The sequence below is a fragment of the Pseudorasbora parva genome, chromosome 25 (genome assembly GCF_024679245.1).
Source record: "Pseudorasbora parva isolate DD20220531a chromosome 25, ASM2467924v1, whole genome shotgun sequence".
NCBI classification, from domain to species: domain Eukaryota; kingdom Metazoa; phylum Chordata; class Actinopteri; order Cypriniformes; family Gobionidae; genus Pseudorasbora; species Pseudorasbora parva.
The window spans coordinates 19,077,357-19,100,113 of NC_090196.1; the positions used below are offsets into that span (position 1 = coordinate 19,077,357).

Consider the following 22,757-nt stretch of genomic DNA (forward strand, 5'->3'; position numbering starts at 1 on the left):
CAAATAGTTTGCAACATATTCCTGTATACAAACAGATTTGCTTTGCTGTGTTTTCACTCGAGAATGTGGGCTATTATGTTGAAGGTGATAACATTAGCTCTGTGCCAAAAGATTATTGAATGTAATTGGGAAAATATATATTTTTAAAATTCAAATTTGTGGTAAGAAGGGCTCTATCTCATTTCCCTTTTGCAAAACTTAAAAAACAACAACACTTTAAAAAAAAAACTCAACAGAAATTATAGGCTTATTTTTTATTTATTCATGGAAATCTTAAATCATAATGTGTTCTAATTTGTAGGTTTGAATTCCCAGCACAAACGTTTTAAAAGCGTTTTAGGTCACTTAGGTGTTTCAAACATTTTATTTGTCGCTTTATTTTCTCCCAAAATATGTAGCTACGAAAGTTATTTCATTTTTTAACTTAAAGCTTTCTTAAAGTTTGGCATGGTTTGCTTTTTGCCGTGACAAAAATAATACTGACGCTTGAAAACATCTCCGTTTCTAAAACGTTTTGTATGTTAATTAATTTAGTATTATTTTTAGCCTATTTTAGCCGGCGTTTTGTAAGCGTTATCTTGCTACACATCAAAAACGTGGGAAATTGTGTAAAAAAACAAAAACAAAAAACGTTTTTTTTTTTTGCGTTCAGTTTGGTCACTGGTTGGCGCCAGATGTCAAGGCACAAAACATTTTCAAGAGAAGCAGAACACTAATACAAAGGGCTAAAACGGTCAAATATCCTCTCTTTTTTTGTAAAAAAAAAAAAAAAAAACATTTTCTTTTCAGCACAATGAGCATGTCTTCCACCTGAAAGCTGTATGCCATCAAGGCAGACATCTCTATCTAGCCGCGCGCAAAAATTGAAATGGCGCGTTTGGCTCGAGGCGGTTGTGTGGGCGCCTTTTGCAGAGGCACAATGCATATCGATATACGTCATTTAGTTTTCATGGCCAGCAGAACATTATTAGAACGCTGAGAGGAACATTTTAAAACCAAATTAAGAAGACACATTCTTATAAAACCCGCGTGAATAGAAATATAAAAAAAATACTGGAGATAAAAAAAAAACCTACAGAAACTGTAATACAGTCATACAGTAAATGTAAAGCGATTAAAAACAAAAGATTGTTTCTCTTATGCTCGTTGAAGCTAAACAAATGCACACAGGTAACCTAGTAAACCGTTATCCTCGCGCGTGCACATATCTTTGTTCAGACGCGATGAATAAATGACGATAAATGCGATTCAAACACGCATATACGCAGACTTCCAAATGTGAATAGCAAGATCAAATGTTGTTCTTGTAACTCGCCCCAGCTCAGGCAGGGTTGAGCTAATTGTAGCCTAATCCTGCCCCGGGGCGTTTGGAGAGCCTTGAGCAAGAATTCTTGTTCAGCTGTCCTCTGTTATTCGGGCTGGAACGCTGTGCCTTCAACGCACTCTCACGCTTCAACAAAAAAGGAGCAAGAAAGAAAAAAAGCGACGCTAAGACACGCCACGATCGATCTCATGTTTTAAAGAGGGTTGAAGATACATTTACAGCTATGTCTTCCAAGGTAAGGACGCAGCCTTGACTGACTCCCCTGTGTAGCTTTTGTGGAAAGTGTCTATGGTCTGTGTTTTAAACGAGTTTTTAAAGCCACAGCGACCTATATAGCGCCGCGTTAGATTTCGCTGGATTCAGAACGGAATTGTCGCCGGATTCTGTACGAAGAGCTCGTGGAGTGACCGCCGAACAAAAAATATTACGAAAAGTTCATTCTAAAGGACAAGCAACCTTCATCAGAGACAGTCAATCCTCCTCAGATTGCGTCGGACATCCTAAAATGTTTGAAACGGTACGGTGGATTCTGTCAAATTCTCGAATGTTTCTCCAGTGCTTCTTTGCATTCGTTTTCAGTGTGTCGTGCTTTTGCGGTTTTAGATCAGGGAGGGCTGATTTGAGTGTACAACGAGAGGTCAGAGCACTACTGTATGCCCACTGCGTACAGGAAGTGCGGTACAGAGAGTTGTAGGGCTATTTTACGCACTCCAGGGACCTGGCGCTGTTTTAACATCACAAACTATATTTTCTGACTTTGACGATATCTATTATCATCGTTTGCTTCCGACCTAGTAGCATAATATATACACCGAGTAGCCTACACAATTTAATGATAACTTGTAGTTTAGTAACTGAGTGAGATGTTGATTCAAACCGCTGTTCATTCAGTATAGAATTCGTCAGACTGATTGAGTCTTTTTGAGTGTTTGATTCATTAAAAGAACCGGCTCATAAGAGTCGTTTGTTTGTTATTTGGACTACACTGGCTCGGTTTGTTGAAATATATGAAATATATTATTTCTGGTCATTATGTCACATTATGTACTCTGTATTTTAATTTACTTTAGACAATTTTAATATAGCCTTTAAATATCTCTGTAGATTCACTACATTCATTGGCTGTTTTTTTAATATTGTGAAAAGTGGGGCAGTTCTCCTGACAGTGCTACCCAGGGCACAAATCTACATATATTTGTCTTTACGTATTGTTTAAACTTGTAGGATATTAAGTAGTTGGTCTTTTAAGAAGAAAAAAAAAATTAAGGTTAACTATAGCTATATTTCATTTTTGACATTTCATAGTCAAATCTAATGGCTAGACATAGGATACATTGTCCTATATAGAAGTATATGTCCCTGAGCACACATTGCTCCAGGCATTATGCCTCTGGAAATGGGACTTTAACCATCTGTTTTGTTACTCCAAACAAAGGTCGATTCATGCCACAATAGTAGTCATGGATCATGTTCCCTATGGTTTTTATATAAAGAGCTGTAATAGTCCTTTAGCACCAATTGAATCTTTAGTATGACGCAGCATCGTTTCAATTTTTATGTTTGACCTTGTGGAAGTTTGAGTCTTATTTAGCCTCATTTCGATTCAAAATGTTGATTTATTATTATTTTTTTGCTCTGAGAAACTTTTAAAGAACTGAAAAGCTGTTGGTGATGAGGTGTTTTGAGTCTCACATATTCGCCCAATATCTTTAATTAGGAGTTTACACTCTTTCCCTCTCTTTCCCCGGAGGTAGACACCTACAGTACTAGGATCCATCCCTCTCTCTCTCTCTCTCTCTCTCTCTCTCTCTCTCTCTCTCTCTCTCTCTCTCTCTCTCTCTCTCTCTCTCTCTCTCTCTCTCTCTCTCTCTCTCTCTCTCTCTCTCTCCTTCTCTCCCTCTCTCCCTTTCGTGCTCGCTAATAAGCATCACTCCATTTCTCCCCTCCGGTTCTATGAAAAAAGGAGGGGAAAAAAACGGCAGGCAAATTTTCTTAATTAGACTTGTGGTGCTAATTCTTAAGGTAAAAACGCAATTTAAGGGAAGATGTTAAGGTGATCTCCCGCATACTTGCAGGCCAGAATCGCACCTTAGATCTCGGAGATTGAAGGGGAGAGGGGAACCAGGAGCTGTTTATTTGATACTGTGATGTTTGTACAGGAGGGAAGGAGCATGTCTCGGCTGTCTTTGACCCGGTCCCCAGTGTCTCCTCTGGCCTCTCAGGGAATCCCACTGCCGGCTCAGCTGACTAAAGCAAACGCTCCTGTCCACATTGACGTAGGCGGGCACATGTACACCAGCAGTCTGGCCACCCTCACCAAATACCCAGACTCCAGGTAAGTCCAAGACAACCTGTCGTGATTTTATGCTGAGTGTTTTGGGGGTTTATTGGGACGGGTGAGGCGTTGACTTAAAACTGTCATGTTTACAGAGTATTTATGTTGTAACTCTGTGGTCCAACTTTATTTTTGTGTTTATTTAAGTGCAAAATTGTGTGTTACATGTAATTTAGCAATGCATTTATGTATAAATAGAGCGATAAATCAAAGATTTATTTAGTTGATGTACTTTTAAGTGGCATAAAGCTAATTTGTGTATCAAGATTAGTCCAAAACATGATTTTTACCACTGCCACTTGTAGAGTCATGCAATTCCTACCTGCTGCATCCATCCCAACTGTAATCTACGGAGGTTTGTGGATAAATGGAGGTAAAGGGACGCCACCTGTTAGAGATGTGTGTGTGTGTGCAAGATGGGAAGAGAGTGTGAGAGCTTTGCCACATCTGTTCAGGTTAACAGAGAGCGTGGCTCGCTCTGATTTATTAATGGATATGGAGCGAGAGAGCAACGAGAAGGAGGGAGGAGAGGAAAATGGGGGGAGGGTGAAAAGCAGGCAGCATTTTAATTGCTTTTTGGAGAAAAAAAAAAGAGGCTGAGATGAAAAACTAAGATTGCCTTAAGCTATATGGTGAAATTCTAACTGGGGGAACGGCAAGACCATATGAGAAAAGGACCACCCGAGGCACAAAAGGGGGAATTGGTTTTCTTATTAAGTGTTTTGCATTGGTTTCTAGAATGAGAGAGAGAGAGAAAGAAAGAAAGGAAGGATGAAATAGGATGAGGGAATGAAATAAGAACATTTTGCAAAGATAAAGCCGATTTATCCAATGAACAGAAATAGCGTGCAACGTAATGCCAAATGCTTGACCCCATTCCGCCAATTAAATCAGGTTAAAATAATAATCAACTTATCTGTTCGGCCTTAAACTTATTTCAAATGTAAAATGTGAAGAGAAAGGAGAGGATTTCTTTCTTCGTGTAGTTTAGTACATGCATAAAACTTATTTAAGTTAAAGTATCATTGATTTACATTTTTCTCCCCCCAGAATCAGTCGCCTGTTCAACGGCACAGAACCGATTGTTTTGGACAGTCTGAAGCAGCATTATTTTATCGACAGAGACGGAGAGATATTCCGCTACATCCTGAGCTACCTGAGAACCAGCAAACTGCTTCTTCCTGACGACTTCAAGGTAACAGCCACACAGTTGTTACGTAGTTACATTGTACTTACTCAAATAAGTACTGAGTAATATCAATAAGTACTTACTATAGAGTTACGGTTGGGGCTCGGGTATGGTTTTGGGTTAGTTATTTGTAATTATGCATAATATACTGTTATTAATATAGTAAGTACGTGTAGTAACGTGTAACTACTTCACCTTAAAATAAAGTGTTAATAAATGTTTTATTTAGGTCGTCTTTTAGCATCACGTCAATAACCTTGAGGTGAAAACCAAAGGTCTGACAAAACCACAGAAATGATGGTTTCAGTACAGAATGATTATTAGGCCACACCATGTGCTTGGAATAATTCAACCTTATCTTAAGCTTCTTGCTTCTAATATCTAATATATGCTTGATGAGTACAATGATCATTTTTCAAGATTCATCACATTAGCAACGTTTTGAACAGATTTCTGCATCCTCTTTTGGCACAATCTTAAAAAATAAAGACCCTTTAACATCCGTGAAACCTTTTCAGTGCACAAAAGTTTCTCGACACACATCATTTATTTTGTCAATTTCTTTAGCAAAACATAAATGGTTCTCCTATGGAATCGCTACAAAACCTCCCGTTTTTAACATTTATTTTTAAGAGCAAAAACATGCAATCTTTCTCCAATCTAAACCAAAATTGCCTCAGATCATCCTGAGATAAGGATTCACAGATTTTTGCTGGCAAACATAGCAGACAAAAGTCAAAATAGTGAAAATAGTGTGAAATAAAAAGTCAAAATAGTGTGAAATACAATTTCTGACTTCAAATACACACAGCTGTGAGTCTTTTCAGTCTTCAGTGTGAAGTATTATTCCTGCCTCAGTCAGAAATCAGATGGGTAAAGGTATTTGTGTCAATGGGATTAATTAGGGTGAGACTAGTCATTTCCGCCTCAGGCTCCGTGGCTAGCTTTCCTCCACTGTGTGAGACCGTTTGATAACAGAACATAAAATATGTAACTGCACATCATTACATCCCATTATACTTAACTTTTCACATTTCACCCATCAAACTTACCATGCCCTGACCTGTGAGGGCAGGAAAACTCAATGACTACATGAACTAGTCGCTCTTCAGCCACTGTTGGGTCTGTCTGTAAGGCCTAGAAACAACAGAACAGTTGAAGCCGCAAAGAACAGCTGAATAACATTTGAATATAGTGTATATCTGTTTGAGTAGATGAAGCTGGTGAGTGACAAGGTTGTCTGATAGAGCAGCACCTCCTGTTAGAAGTGATGGGATACGCTCGGTATGTTACATTTGCGTATCCATAAGGCTCGACTTATTGGCTTAATTGCCGATGTTTTTGCTCTTCTAGAAGAGTTGGCTCTTGAAAACCGTGTAGCGCATCCAGCTTCATTTGTCTATATGGATATGGCCTAAAGACTAAATTCACTCTGCTTTTACATTCTCTTTCCCAAAAGTGAGTCACAGAAGGAACCCTGTTAAAACATACCCAGCTTTCACTGCAGACCTGGGAAAGAAGCGGAGCTTGTTTTTCTTTGAATTAGCAAGAGCCCGAAGGCCTAAAGTCTCTGTATCCATGTTGTCAGCACCAGTATGGGCTAAAGAAAGGAACATAGGGAATAAAGAGGGAGAGAAAGAAGAGAGGGTGAGGGAGGGGTGTGGGTAAGAAAACAACTCCTTTTCTTGTGGTAATTGTAAAAGAGCGTTGTGTCTGAGATGGTCGGTGCTATTGTTCTCCGTGGCGTAGCCTGCAGTGGAATGAGTAGTCTTACAGGGTGGAGATGAAGAGCCAGCAGGGTCGAGATCACAGCTATCTCTCACGGCCACCGAGGAAATAGGCCACCAGGCGCAGAACCAAAGAATGGTATCAGCGTTTCAAGCAGAAGTGCCTTTTAACCCTCATGTTTGGGGTCTGAGAGACCCCAAGGCCCTTTTAATATCTCAGAAAACATTAACATTGAATATCGGGTTAATGCTTCATGACTTTTCTTAATCTAATGAGAACTGACAAAATGTGAACTCGATAACATCCATCAGACATCCTGCATCATGCATTTTACCTCACTCTTTGGGGTCTCAACATTTTTGTCACCTATTTTGAAGCATGTTTTTTTCTTTTCTGAAAAGTGTATGCTTTAATCATACCTTTTTAATATACTGTTATTAAAGTATATTCTATTAATACTACTGTTAAAAATATTATATTGGGCTTTAAATAGGTCAGAGGAACATATAAAGAGTTTGAGATAATATATTTAATACAATTATTAATACCTGTAGTATTGGGTTATTATTAATTTTTTCCTGAATATATTCCCATGCATACCACCATGTTTATATTGGAAATATTTTCATTTTTGTAGTGTTTGTAATGGCTGGACTGAGGCGCCATGCCATCTGGTTTAGTAGTGAATGAAAGGCGAGTGTAAGTGGGGTAAATGTGCTCGAGGGTGAAGGACCCCTCAGGCAGAGGCAGCAATCTGTGCTGTCCGACCGGAGAATCTGTGAGTGAGGGGAGAGCCGGAGGGGCGTTACACCCCCCTCCCCCTCTCCATCCCCCCTCGCCCTGGTCCTGGCCAGAGATGGGTCAGATGGGCAAAACTGCTCCATGTGTTGGTCTGGGTTCATGCTAAATGCTAAACGACATATGCTTTGAAACATACTATACTCAATTATTATATGGGTTTGAATTTCTTCTTTTGTTTTCTTTGTTTTCCCTTCTACGTATGTAAGTTTGTATTGCCTTACCTAGTTGACATTATACCAAGTACTTATGTCAAATTTGAATCTGAAATGATATTTGATCGTGATATATATATATATATATATATATATATATATATATATATATATATATATATATATATATATATATATATATATATACAATTAAACATATGTTAGATGGCAGCACTCATTTCTATATACATTTTTTTATTGTTTTTTTTGTTACATTTATTTATATTTTAGTTTGTCATTTATTTCATTTACCAAGGGAACCAAGAGTCCTTTTTTCCACTTGGTGGTTTGTTTGCATTAATTTGGTTGATGGGTTACTTTTTATTCATTCGCTTACTGGTGGTTTGTTTGTGTGCTTGTTCATTCATTTGCCCAATGTGTTGTTTTTCAGTCATTTATTTGTGGATTTTTCTTCTGTTGTTCTTTCACTCAGTCAGAGGTTGGTTCATTTGTCAGCTTGTGCGTTTGTTTGTTTATTTGCTGATTTGTTTGCATACTTGTTTTGTTTGCTCATTCATTTGCTTAAGGGGCTGTTTTGTTTGTTTGCTCATTCATTCATGTGTTTGTTGGTGCAGTTTTATTTCTGTTTGTTCGTGCATTCATTCATTCATTCATTCAAAAGTTGCTCTGTTTTCTGCTGATTCAATCATTTGCTGGATGGGTTGGTTGTTTGTTCGTGCATTCATCCTTCTATGTATCTTTCCGTGCATACATTCACTTCCATGTGTTGTCCCTGCAGGAGATCCAGCTGCTGTACGAGGAGGCTCGGTATTACCAGCTGACGCCCATGGTGAAAGAGCTGGAGCGCTGGAAACAGGACCGGGAGCAGCGGCGGGCGGCTCAGCCTTGCGAGTGCCTGGTGGTGCGGGTGACCCCTGACCTGGGCGAGAGGATTGCCATCAGTGGGGACAAGGCCCTCATAGAAGAGATTTTCCCAGAGACCGGGGACGTCATGTGCAATTCAGTCAACGCCGGCTGGAACCAGGATCCAACCCATGTTATTCGCTTTCCACTGAATGGCTACTGCAGGCTCAATTCTGTACAGGTACAGCAATGCCATTAAGTTATACCAATGCAGTATTCAATGGTCATCACTTACTAATACACTACCGTTCAGAAGTTTGGGTTAAGACTTTTTTTTTATGTTTTTGAAAAAGTCTTAAATTTCAGTTTGAATATATGTGCTGGCAGAATGAGTCAGAATGCGCTCATGATACTTTAGAGCTACAGATTTTGAGGTTTTCACAAAAATGAGTTCATTAAGCCCTCCTCTAGCAACCCCAATGCACCACATAGCAATTAAACATCTAAAAGTATCTTTATTTGTACGTTTTCGGAGAGGAGTACCTTTCCTTTGTCCTTGACTGACAGATCCAAAGACGTCTGAGACAGCATGCGATCCCGATATACTCATATAGCCTGTTACCTTTGAATGTTTGGTTAACTGTTTGGCAAAAACATCTGATGTGTCACATTACTTTAGATCCGTGCGGTACAGAAGGTTTTAATATATAGGCTGCCTGTTTCATTAATGTATGTGTAATGTATTAATGTAATGTAGGTATCATGGGGAAAAAAAGTTGGATATATATTTTTCCCATAGATATTTGGTGTTGACTTAGTGGGTGTCAAATTTGGTGTTATTACGACTCATTTTGCCATCACAGGTCACATATTTCAGGTCACGTAATTTATTCATATGATGGTAAAGCAGCATAAGTCACATGATCCTTCAGAAATCATTCTAATATGCTGATTTGCAGCTCAAGAAACATTTCTTATTACCATCAATGTTGGAAACACTGTTGCTTAATATTTTTGTGGAAACCGTGATGCATTCTTTGATTAACTGAAACTTCAAAAGAAATAGAAGTCTTTTGTAACAGAACATTTTGTTGAATTAAAGTAAAACATCTTAGTGACCCCAAACTTTTGAATGAAAGAGTATACTTGGGTGTATCTCATGAAAACTAAAAACTATTGTATTACAATTATGAGATACTAATGAAAATCACCATTGAGAATAATGGGAGATGCAAAAAAGGTGGAGAAGTAAAAGGATTTAGAGGAAAAATGTCAATCGGACTAGTCCCAAAAAAATGTGTTTTTATTGTTATAATCATTTCGAGGTAATTTGTGACCTTGACATGTTTTTACTTAAAATGGAACAATTTGTGCATAGTTTTAATCAAATTTGACAAGTTTAGTCCAGACAAATTGAGCTACGGTGCTCGACTTGGAAATAGTGGTTCGAGTCTGGACTGCAACATGTCCGATCCCACATCAATTAAAAATGCTCAAGAAGCTCTAAAATAAAATCAATAACTACATTTAAATCAAACAATATAGCTATTATTAAGCGTTCACTGAACTTTTAAGTTTTGACTTGGACTTTGAAAAAGCTTCGGTGGATTGCTGGGATATCAAGCACGCTGTGCTGCTGTGTCTTGGAGGCAGTTTGACTGCTGCCTGCCAACAAGGAGAGATGTGAGAAAGTGTGAAATGCAGTAGGCAGGTGTGGATGAAGGTGTGGCTCCACAGCTGCAAAGGTGCAGTTATGCCCCACGATTTGGCTGTTTAAAAGGTGCTAAAACCGACACACATCCCAGCGTACACACAGGCATACAATGTCCGGTACCTTGAATCCTGGAGGCGATGCTAATGTGGGGAATATGTAGTCATGAAACCGAGAGGAGAAGAGAGGGAAATGATATGCATAATTTATTTTTAACTCATCCTTAAGACAAATCTCTCCGTTTGAAAAAGTGCTCCAACATTTCTGTGCCCGAAGCGTTTTAAACACACATGCTACATTTTTAATACTGTACTTTGGTTTCTTTGAACAACCTAAACTGGTTTACGCTACTTTTTTACACACGCCTAATTGACTTACTGTATAACTAATTAGTGTGTCTGATAACACGTATTTTTTCTGCTAAAAAAACAACACTGCACTTAACCGACTCAATCGTGCGGGTGGATTTTTTTAAACCCCCGTCTGTCACACATCTCGGGTGTTCACAAAAACCCACCTATGAAATATGAGAAGATAGATCAGAGAGGAATGACAGAGGGCGAGAGATATGGAAAAAGACAGTGAGAGAGAGAGAGTTTGTTGCCAAGAAATTGTAGCCGTTTACTGTAAGAAAGTTAGTAAGTGATGCAACCATCAGCGCAGCGAGTGTAATGTCAAAATCATAAGCCTTCAGATATCAATGCGTGAATATTTGAGAGGCTTGTGACACTCTATATACCTAATGTTCATTCTGTCTTCACGAACAGCTCTAGATATGGATGTTTTTTATGGATTAAAGAAATGGATTCAATACAAATTAAAGGTATAGTTCACCTAGAATTCAAATTTGGAACACAAAAGATTTTTTGTCCATGTAATGAAAGTCAATGCGGTCAACAAAAAAAATAGTGAAAATATCATTTCACGAGTAAAAGAATGAATTTTTGATTTTTTCAGGCGAACGATCCCTTTAATCTTCCACAAGCGGCCAAATGATGAATTTTCGAAATCCACAAGAAAAGTTTTAAAATCGCACAGAAAGAACGAACTTCAAAGTCGAACGATTTGTGTGTTAAAACCCGCTCCCGTAACACTGATGCAACCGAAACCTAACATGGATCTTAATGGCGATGTATGTTCTAGAAAAGATGCTTCAAAAACGCAATCTTTCTTTGTGCACGGTAGGCCCTTGAATCATCCGCCGATGTCTTTCATACCTCATCTGTGCGTAAGTCGTAAGAAGTGTTCATTTCCTCTACAAGTTTCTCCGCAGCCTCAACTTCCAAAGTGAGGATAAAGATGGACATTTTTTCTCAGGCCCTGTGCAGTTCAACTGATTCCTTCGTCTTCATCTTCTTCTCTCTCTTTTTTTTTTTTTTTTTGCGGAGGGACTTTTATCTGGCTCTGTAGCCCCGAGCCAGAACTTTCATTTTCATGTGAAGCACACTTGAAAGAAGTGCAGGAGTAAGTGAATACTCAAGGCTGCATGTATTGAATTTCAAAAAAATCTACAAGCACTCCGACAGATAAAACATTTCGTTGGCTTTTTTTGCGGTGGCGGGAATGACAGCGACAGCGGCCGCCCAGAGACGTCTCTCGGTGAGGGATCTCTGACAGTAGCCGAGATTGTGTGTATTGGGTTTGTAATGAAAGAGCCGGGCGGCTTCAGTGTGGGCTGTCAGTGGGGGAGCCTATTCTCATTTGACTCCGCATCAAACCCCTGTAAACAGCCCAGGGGATGTCTGCTCGCTCCTTCTCATCCCGGGTGGATGGTCTGGAGTGAGAAACGTCTGAGGGTAATGCAAGCGTGAAGTTGTTGATAGCACTGTTACTGAGATTGCACATTTTAAATGCGTCTTGATGCAACTATGTGAAGTGCTGATAGAGTGGCATAAATAGGAGTTTACTTCGAAAAAAGTCATACCGAGTTTCTCATAACAGAGAACTCGAACTCAAAATACAGACAAATACCAGAGACTGTTGCAAATGGGTTCAGTCTGGTGCCATCTTGATGCAGTTAGGCCAAGTGCTGATAGCGTAGCTTAAAAAGCAGCATTATTTATGGAAAAATTCATCTCAAAATACAAAAAAAAAAAACACAACTCCCCTGGTTTCTCTTAAGTCCTGGAGAGACTATTCCAAAAAGGGTTGCCATCTTGATGCAGTTATGTAAAGAGTATTATGATTAGTTTACTCCAGAAACTCAAAGTGAGTTTTGTCCCTGGTTTCTGCTAGGTCCTGGTTCACAGCTCCGGAAAGTTTTGCCACAGCGTTTGTCTTGTTGCAACTGATAGAGCTTCATACATGTTTTAAAAAAGTTTATTTTGAAAACTGTTGTATGAAAAGCGTCATCTCAGACATCTCACTTATACGGATAAGTGTCCCTGGTTCCTTCTAGGTCCTGTAAAGACTGTCGTAAAAAGGTTTTAATCTGGTGCCATCTTGATGCATTTAAATAAAGTGCTGATACAAGCAGCATAAATAGGAGTTTATTTTAGTGCTGTCAATCGATTAAAAAAGGGAACTAATCACTCATTTTTCCGTGAATAATCATGAATTATCTCAATTAAACCTAATATTAACACTTCTAATATATTTTATAATAATTTCTCATTAATTCTCCAAATGAATGCAGAAACAACTTAAAGACATTAGCTTATATTTTAAATATTTGTTTTATGGTATCTTTTTAACTTTTTACCCTAGTCATTTTAAACATTTATTTGGCTTTAAATAATATAACAACTTTTTAATTTAAGTGAACTTAAAACAATCTTCACATAAACTCATTATAATAAATGCCACATTTACCTGTGCCCTTCAATATATCACTGCTCATCTTTTCTATTGGCCCAGCCAATGTAACGTTGTAAACTGTGGTTTAAGATTTGGGTCTAACATAGCCTGGATGCCAGCCGAACTTAGCCCCGCCCACAACATTTTTAGGTTGGGCAGTTCGGTCTGGCATCGCTCTATAGAGGAGTAATTATCTCCGAACAGAAACTGTTCGGACCAATGAAACCATCAGGGCGGGCTTTAGACGATGACGGACAGATTGTAATGGATTATATTTACTCGAATCCTAAACGGAGAGCTTGTTTGTATATGCATTCACCTTCACTATTTCTCTCAGAAATGATGATCATGTTTGGTAAGTACTCTGTGTATCTATACATTATTTTATTTTTTTACAACACCAGCAAAGATTGTTTATTCCAAGCGCGCGTGCAAACAGGGTTGCCAAGTTTTTACAACAAAATCCACCAACTACTAGACCTAAACAATAGCTTCTCGGGGGGAAAAATGGTGTTTGGGGAGTAAAATGTGTGTTATTTTGGCAAGATTGCCTGCTAAAATTCGCACTCATGGGTCTATATATATCACATAATAGTCGCTTCAACCCGCGGACATAGAAAAAAACGCAGACTAGGCAACACAGTGCAGTTGAGCTCTGTCTGTTGACATTTGAATGACAATGCGTCGCTACGTTACTCTGATTGGTTGTAGGTCTATCCAGTTGAGGTCTTTCCTGGTTCAGTTGAAACACACCCCATAATCACAGCCCAGTCGAGCGGTTTCAGACTCATATTCTGACTAGATTTGAGTTTGACCATGTCAGGCTAGGTCTAACAGGTAACAGATACAGAAATTGAATAAAGTTATTAAACACTTCACAGTCTTCACTGCATAAATTATAAATTGAATATAGATTAGTTCTTATTAAAGCTACAAATTTATTCAGTAAGAAGCAGTGAGTGATTTTCTGTCTTTGGTCTTTGATTAACATTTAAATGACACTTTAATGTCAATTTAGGACCTGACGAACATGACCCAGATATTTTTTTTCTTCCTCACAACTCTCTACACACATTTAAGACTTCATTTAACTCATTTAAATGTACTTAAATAAATCTATATTATAACACTAGCTAAAGGATGACGGAAAAAAGGACACTGCTTTAATTGCGTTAAATATTTTAACAGGTTAAACAGAAAAAATGAATTGTGTGTGTTAACATGGTAATTCTGACAGCAGTACTTCATTTATGTAAAACTTAATCTCAAAATACTAAAAAAACTCCCCTCGTTTCCAGAATGATGCAGTTGTTTAACTCTTTTCCTGCCAAACACAGAATTTTCTGTTTTCACTGTTACACGCTAGGGGGTGCTATGACACATCTTCTGAAAGGGTATGGAATCTCCCGATTAAAGGACATGCGAAGAAGAAGCAGAAACAAGCAATAGTATATTACAAGCAAATGATAATCATATGCATCCTGGAACAACAGTTCCAGAAAATGTTGGTGTTTGTCTTTTCAAAAGTCATACCGTGTTTCTCGTATTGTAAGAAAAACATCTTTACTGAGAATATTGAGAAACATCCCTCCTGGGGATTCAACTGTATGACGTACTGAGTTTCTCATATTGGTCTGAAAGATCAAGATATTTAAATGCGTCCCTGGTTTCTCCTAGGTCCTGGAGAGACTGTTCCAGAAAGGCTTCAGCATGGTGGCGTCATGCGGCGGTGGCGTGGACTCCTCCCAGTTCAGCGAGTACATCCTGAGTCGCGAGGACAGACGGTGTCAGACCAGCCACACGCCCATCCGGATAAAACAGGAGCCTCTGGACTAGCTGGCTCTTGCACCAACCATGAACACCTCAGTCTGCTTTAAAAAGGAAAAAAAAAAAAAAAAACCAGCAGACAAATAGAAGACTTAATTTGCCAGAAGAGTTTTCTTCGACTCCTCGGACTCCAAGAGGACTAAAATCTTAGTAAATGTACGAGTAATTTCATCAACGACCCCAAACCTTCTCCAAAAGATTCTTTGTAAACCCAAGCGAGCCACAGGATGGCTTTTCAGCTACTGACCTCGAGTTGAACTTTTTAACTGTTTATTCGGCTCGAGAAAAATGCACTCGATCTACATTTCCACAGTACAAGAACCGTGACATAACGTTGCCATTTTATGTGTGTAAAAGAGCAAGAAGGACTCTACAAGGAAGTTGCGTTTGTGGCGAACGCACCTTCTGGCTAGAAGAACGTTTTCAAATGATGCACCAGTCAGATCTCCAAGCTCCCGGGTGAAATTAACCACCAAATAGTCTGTCCTCTGATCCATTTTTAATCTTGATATCTAATGTTCTCATTTTCCAGTCTCATCTATGTAAATCAGTTCTTTTATGACCTACAGGTTTATTGCTGTTGTCTCGCTACATGAAGGATATGAGAGCAGTTCTCAGAAGTCATTTGCTTGTAAGTGCGGTCTGGAGTTGGCCGCATTGACGCTTTGACTTGAGGCTAAAGCGGACGGTCTGGTAATGCATTCAGCACTGGGCAGAGAGGCTTTTTGTTCGAGCATGTCTAAAGGGAAACCTGGACTCGTGTGGGAGAGCTTGTCTGATGGCATCGCTGCATCTTTCGAGTGCCCGTTTTCTTCAAAACTAGCCCTGAACGCACAATCTAGCTGGTTCAAGTACATCTTTTTGTAGATACAATGCCCTATGTGTCCAAAACAAAGGCACCTCTTGAAAATTGTCGGATTGTTAATGAACGCAGCACTTTCAGGGGGCGCTGTACGGAGCGTCAGAGAAGAGGGGGATTACTGTGCCCCTTAAGGCCTGGAGACGGCGGGGCTACGGGTCAGACTTCTCTCCAGGAGTTAAGGTCACTTTCCCACAATCCCTTTTACTCACTCTCCCTTAGCAAAACAGTGCAATCAGAGCCACTTGGGGAGAGACTGAGGGAGAATAAACTTGAAAGGTTAACTTGGTGGCTGGTAAACAGACTGAATTGCATAATGTGTTGTAAAACGGCACATTTAATAAGACAGATTTCTAAAGCTCTCTGCCTCACCATTTCAAAAGGAAGGGTCACTGAAATGTCACAGATATGTTATGCTATTTGTTGTCTTAGCTGGCCATTGTTTCTTTTATGCTGCTCAAATCTCTTGGATTTGTTGCACATTGTACATAAAGGCTCACGGACACTTCGCAGGTCCCCCTGAATGCAACTTACCATCTGCGCCGCCGCCGCTTCGGTTTTTGATTTTGAAGAAAATGAAAAAGACCATCTTGCCTCCAGTGCAACGGCCGTCAGAGAAGCCACGTCGGACATTACAAAAGTCTTAATTTAAATACTGCTCTAATGGATGTTGTGTCGAGATGTATATTGCAGTATGGTCCAAATGTATATTATTTAAATACAAATTTTTTGTAATGGATTATTATTGATATGAATCATAGTGGTATGTCAGGCATGTGTTTATTTGAATTGTCATATTCTTTTTGTAATTGGTGTTGATAAATGAACTTTTAATAAATTTCTGGGAGTTCTTTCCCTATTTTAAACCACTGACAGCATGTAGGTGAATCTGTCGGATAAACTTCTGAAAATAATGACAGTGAGCGTTTGAAGTAAATATCATAAACAGGCTTAGGTCTAGTCAAGACTAAGCAGAATTAGCGACAGACATTTTCTTTGTATAGTGACGTACACACAAGTGAAATATTATTTGGTTCATTGCTTGGTATAATCCATCAGTTGTTAGAGCGGATGAAGGCAGATCGAGATATGACATATTGATTAAAAACTACAAGGTCAAAATAAATGTTATAAAATTAATCAAAAGAGCACTAATAGCAACTAGAAAATAGCTCTGTAACATGAAACATTCAAAAATATTTAACAATAAAATAAAAAGTAGGGCACGACTTGCTGGTTTTTTTCAGAAATTGAATGAACCCATTATTGTTCCCCTAATGCTATATTCTAACGTTCCCCTAACATTATCCTCTAACGTTCCCCTAACGTTATATTCTAACGTTCCCCTAACATTATCCTCTAACGTTCCCCTAACATTATATTCTAACGTTCCCCTAACATTATCCTCTAACGTTCCCCTAACGTTATATTCTAACGTTCCCCTAACATTATCCTCTAACGTTCCCCTAACGTTATATTCTAACGTTACCCTAACATTATCCTCTAACGTTCGATTCTAAAATTCCCCCAATGTTGTAGTCTAATGTTCCCTTAACGTTATCCTCTAACGTTCCACTAATTTTATAGTCTAACATTATATTCTAACATTCCCATAACATTATCCTCTAACATTCCCCTAAGATTATTCTTTAATGTTATATACATTATCTTCTAACGTTTTATTCTAATGTTTTCCTCTAACGTAATATTTTAGCGTTATCATATAACGTTCCCCATATGTTAAAGTCTAACATTCCTACAACGTTATGCTCTAACATTTTCCTCTAATGTTATAGTCTAACATTCCCCTAACATTATCCTCTAGCTAGCGTTATATTCTAATATTATCTTCTAACGTTATATAGTGTAACATTATCCTCCAATTTTAGGGGACGTTAGAATAAAATGTTATAGTCTAACAAAAACAATCTCCCAAAACATCCTTTAACGTTCAACTAACGTTATCCTCTAACATTCCCCTAACATTATACTCCGACATTCCCCAAACATTATCCTCTAACGTGCCCCTAACATTATATTCTAACATTCCCCTAATGTTATCCTCTAACGCTATACTCTAACCAGGGTTCAGGCGCATTTCTACCCATATATTTCCATGACTTGAAGCAAATATTTATGAAGTTCCATGAAATGTGTGTATACAAGTAAAATGAGTCCATGTTCAAATGTCAAATCACAGCACATCTTAAATTAATGACAAGCTATTCAGTTTAATACAAAATAAACTTTATTTAAATAGCGCTGACACCAGTTAGACGGTTAGATAAAATAATGTGTCTGATCCTCAGACCTCCGCGGTGTAGCAACAGATTAACACACATCAATGGGAGGCAACAATGTTAAATATGTAAATAAAAGTGTCCTGTAACACTGACAGTAACCGTAACCTTTCAAGGTGGCAGTGCCAGACACTTTGCTAACAAAGATTTTAATATACCTTTGCTTCCTATTTTCCATGAATCTCATTGGATAGTACATTATCAGGATAACATCCCTATTTGAATTCCCCTAAAACAGTCAAGTTTATTTTTTAACTTCTGCAATTTACACCTGCAAGCAACAAACTGCAACTACCAGATGTTACTCCATGCCAGGGGCAGAAATGAACCTTTCCATTAAGGGCTTTGCACTTGATTTCCAGGGGCTTATTTTTATTATTATTTTTTAACCTTGATAAGGGCAATTTTTATGATTACCTGTGTTGTCTTATGTAAAATACTTAAATTTAACCAATTACTTCAGTCAGAATGCTATTTAGACAGTTACCAGTGCAATTTTACCTTAACAAAAGCCATCTTTACACTGCAAAGGGGGATGGTGAAGCTGCATCTAAAATAGCATAAATGTTTATTTACAGACTGTTGAATGTTACTCAAAAGTTATAAAATGAACAGGAACTCATTACAGGGTCATTATTGTCAATGATTGTAAAGTTTGTCAGAATTCAATCAGCGCACAAAAAAAAAAACATTTCGGCAATGATTAATCTGAACGCGTTTGATTGGCCATCACATTCAAAAGCTCAACGAAAAGGTGCGTGATTGGTTATAATGCTCAACGCCACATAACGAAATTGATGGAATTCCGCAGTCGGATTGACTGAATGAACATTAAGGATTGTAGTTTGTTTAACCAATATCGTCACTTAAACATAATATTAACATTATATAAATATTTTGAAACAAATTTCTATGACTTATTTTGAATTTGATTTTCTTTTCCAGGACTAGAAATTGCCTTTTTTAACTATCATGAATTTTACAGGTTTTTCATGACTGTACAAATCCTGTAAATTAAAAATTTAAAGACACTTAATATATAGAAGGACTGAAAATTGCCACATTTCTTTGATCCTTTATCCGCCAGTTAAGTCAACAGCATAAATTTGCGCAATAACTACTGTCAAAATGCAAGGACGTATTATGATCAACGTTAACCAACAGCCAAATAAAGTTGACGCATCATGAAAGATTATCAAGATTGTTTGTAAATCTTGCACAATAAGAAAGTGTATTCATTTTGACTTAATGTTTAAAAAAAAAAACATCAAAGAAAGTCATGCCAGAAGTATAATTAGGAACTTTATTCTTTTACAAAAGTACAAATTTAATAGAGATGAGCATTTTTTTCCAAACCAACCAAACATTCAAAAATTGTTAAATTTAGCAAAAATAGAAATTCTAATAGATATGTTTTTTTAGACAAAAGACAATCCCTTGATCAACAATACTGTTTGTCCAAACGTCAGCACAAACAATACGAATTAAAAGCAATCTGAGTGATGGAAAAAGATTTAGCCTCAGATCTCAAAGGAATCATTGCACACGACATGAACGTTGACCGTCTCCCAACATACATCTGTACAACGCCAAAACGCACATGTCAAACAATGCCATTTCCTCTCCTACTGCATGTCATAAAGGGCAGTATACAAATATTCGCTATTTGAGACATAAAATAATGCCCAATGACAGATACTAAATTTATTGTATACACAAAGTTCAGGATCCAAAATGCAACATTAGTATTTTAAAATCATTACTGCAGTCTGTCAAAACCACCCCATTAATTTTTAACGCATTTAAAAATAAAAAAACGGTCAAATTAACAATACGTACAACCTGCCATTTTTCCACAAATAAGTTACGAGAGATCCTGCTCTAGAATCGTTGTTGAAGCGATGCATATTAGTATTAGCATATTAGATAATTCCATGCCGTGGATTTGTTTCAAAAACAATGGTGCCCTAGGAGGGCCACTTAAGGCACCATTTCACAGTATACTTAACACAGACACTAGTGAAACCGTACACACATATAACCCCACACTGAGTGTGCGAGACAAAACTGTCACTGAATTTCAAAAGACCATCCAATAGGATGAAAGACAGTCAGTGTTTTACAACACAGAGTTTCTTCATTTTGCATAAATCTGTAACAAAAAAACCCCCCAAAACATCCACACGTTTCCTCAGAGACTTAAAGATGCGCTACTTATAAGTTACTAAAAATACTCCCGACTCGTTAGACCTCTAAAACTTTGCGTTCACATTTCCAGTGTCTCTATTGCAAATGAGGCTTTCTGTTAAAAACAAGTCCAGCCACTATTTATATAAAACAAATCTCAATCTCTATGCTGAAACGTAAAACCAGTCCGAGTTCAAGTTAATGAATAAAAAGATCAACATTGCTCAAAATGATGGCTCATTAATCCGAAACAAAGGGGAAATAAAACCATAAAAGGGTCGCCCAAAGGGATAATCGCATGGTGTCCACAGCCGCTGGCTCACGTGCTTTTCCAGACCCTTCTCATCTCCAGAACGGCCACGTTTGGAAGTTTCACAGCAACACGCTCGTACTGATCAAAGAGTTCATGCCACAGGTGAGTCTGAAGGCACAAACCGGAGATGAATGCGGAGAAGGAGGGGAAGACTTGTACGTTGAGAGTCGAGCAGGTGGTGTACCATTAGGGTGGATGCAATCTCACTGGATCAGTGCTACTTCAGAAGGGCCTTGTAGAGCAACATGGACCTGGCTGTGGTTCGCTCCTGCTCCATGCAGAAGATCAAGTCCCTGAGGTTGACCCGGGTGATGCGCTGACGGGTCTGCCGGACTGAAGATGAGGAGGATGAGGTAGAGCCGGTCGCTGATCCAGAGGAGCCCGCAGGAAACTGAATGGGAATAATCAAAGAATTCATTAGGTCGGTGTGACAGGTTGATAAACGTTGGTCAAGGCTATGATTGATGAAATGGTTTCTACATAAAGTAGGCTGTTTTTTATTTTAATTTTATTAAACTGTAAAGAGCCCACAGTTGGAAAAACAATTATTTTGAAGAAAGAAAAAAAAAACATCTGCTGTTATTTTGATTTATTTTGCTGTTGCCAAACTTTTACTGTATAAAATCTTTGCCCTGCAATTACACTCACAACTTTTTTATTACATTTTTTAAATAATAATAATAATAATAAAACAGCTTAAAACTTTTTCATTTTCAAAGATTGGATTAGATTGGATTGTGTAAAATTTTACGGTAAAACGAAATTCCTAAAATAACATTTATTTTTTATTATAAAAGACTAGATTGAAAGATTATTTTGTTACATTTAAAATTATTATTTATTTATTTTCTCAAATATTAGGTCACATTATTTTGTGTTTGTGTTTACCGTAATTTAAAATAAAAAATACATTATACAATCTATTTTCAAATACTGGATTAGTTGCAGTAGGATACTAGCTGCAGTAGTTTGCAGTAAAACCCTAGCAGTCATCAGAGATCCTCTGGTTTTGTGCTTTTTGTGTGTTTGTCAGCACACCTGCACAACATGTGATCATCTGTTCTCAGCTCGGGGCTAGAGAACCACACCTCATGCCCCGGGCAGCAGACTTTTGATCTCAACTACAGTATCTCAAAGCAGTTCCTCTTCAGGTTTGACTCGAACAAATGTGAGAGGGAAAGAGTGAGATCACAGCCAAACTCTTACGAAAAAACAAAGATCATTCCAATAAAAGCTATGCGTCGATATTACTAGTCAAGATGATGAAACGGAGGGCTCACGAGCAGCTGTCACCACATTAAAATTATTTACGTAGTCCACCTTGAGGGGAAAGACCTTACATCCAATTTACTGGAGGAGGGAGGAAGATCGCATGTGTATCGTATTCGTCGGCAGTGTTGGGAGTAACGCATTACAAAAGTAATACATTACAGTAACTTATTACTTTTTGCTGTAACGCAGTAGTGTAAGGCATTACTAATCAATTTTCAGTAATATTTTACTCAGTACATTTCCAGTAACGCTTGCGTTACCCCCCCCCCCCCCCAAAAAAAATACAATAAAAGGAAAAGGAAAAAAAGACGCGATACATTAACGCATGAAAAATGCAAGTTATTACCTGTTCGTGGTCATTCAATAGCCGTGTGTGGTGTCCAGGTTAGTAATTAAATACTAAATGACAGCTGACATATTTTTGTATAGTGATTTACTTCATTTTCCTTCAATTCAGTACTTCAATTAATCTCCCTCTTGCTGGTGTACATTTGGATATTGTGTGATATAGTCCAGTGAAGGCGTACGTGTTTATTGCGGATTTTACAGAAGTGCTGCAGGCATGATTTCAGCCTCTGTGCTCGTGCTGGCCAGTAGAAAAGTGTCTAAAGAAGGTTTAAAGGCTCTGTCGTTTCAAAGAATAGCACAACGGCAAGCGCGTCGAAGGACGGACGAGAGAAGGCGCGCGCTGCAGAGCCAAACTACAGGCCTAATGCCTATAAACAACACTTGGGTGAAGATGACAGAATAAGACTACTGCACACCGGGACACCGTCGTTTAGATTTTTTATAATAATAAAGTAATTTAGTTCAGTTAGAGAACAGGCCGTTCAAATAAAAACTGAAGGTGTCTGCTAAGCGAGCTGGTGATCTTGAGCTGACAGATGATCGCGGAAGATTTGGTTTTAAAGTGAAATGTAAAAGCGCCTATTAAAGGGGGTTTGTCATTGTGTTGTGTATTTCATTAAGAATAATAGGCTAATTTTAAACCGAAACTAAAAATCTGCTGGTCCGCAAAGAGCGCGCATTTACTAACGAGCTGTCATTCATGGTGTGCGCGCACTGGCGCGTTTTCAGTTCATATGGAAGCTTAACTTTT

General features: G+C 38.2%; 2 protein-coding genes across 5 annotated transcripts in view; one reads left to right on the forward strand and one right to left on the reverse strand.

Moving 5' to 3' along the window:
• Nucleotides 1–861: 861 nt before the first annotated feature.
• kctd15a (potassium channel tetramerization domain containing 15a) lies at nt 862–16,456 on the forward strand. 3 transcript variants are annotated; one of them, XM_067436443.1, is made up of 5 exons: nt 862–1,559; nt 3,484–3,659; nt 4,710–4,854; nt 8,329–8,634; nt 14,578–16,456. In XM_067436443.1, the coding sequence occupies exons 1-5, from the start codon at nt 1,548–1,550 to the stop codon at nt 14,734–14,736; spliced, it is 798 nt and encodes a 265-aa protein (XP_067292544.1). In that variant the 5' UTR covers nt 862–1,547; the 3' UTR covers nt 14,737–16,456. The 3 variants fall into 3 exon arrangements, with proteins under 3 accessions (XP_067292544.1, XP_067292545.1, XP_067292543.1); XM_067436444.1 differs by lacking the exon at nt 862–1,559 and adding an exon at nt 1,567–1,841; XM_067436442.1 differs by lacking the exon at nt 862–1,559 and adding an exon at nt 3,237–3,346.
• Nucleotides 16,457–19,175: 2,719 nt separating this feature from the next.
• The window catches only part of si:dkey-219c3.2 (transcription initiation factor TFIID subunit 4), a 44,412-nt gene continuing 40,830 nt past the window's right edge, over nt 19,176–22,757 (reverse strand). For both annotated transcript variants that reach the window (XM_067436014.1, XM_067436015.1), the window contains exon 14: nt 19,176–20,777. In XM_067436014.1, the coding sequence (XP_067292115.1) occupies nt 20,604–20,777 (174 nt within the window). In that variant the 3' untranslated portion in view covers nt 19,176–20,603. The remainder of the gene's footprint in view (nt 20,778–22,757) is intronic.

Excerpts from the sequence above, each read along its gene's own strand:
- kctd15a (XM_067436442.1), top strand. The coding sequence starts at position 3,278 with ATGAAAAAAGGAGGGGAAAAAAACGGCAGGCAAATTTTCTTAATTAGA. Across the intron at positions 3,660-4,709 it reads ACCAAATACCCAGACTCCAG|AATCAGTCGCCTGTTCAACG; the intron begins GTAAGTCCAAGA and ends TTCTCCCCCCAG. Across the intron at positions 8,635-14,577 it reads GCAGGCTCAATTCTGTACAG|GTCCTGGAGAGACTGTTCCA; the intron begins GTACAGCAATGC and ends GGTTTCTCCTAG.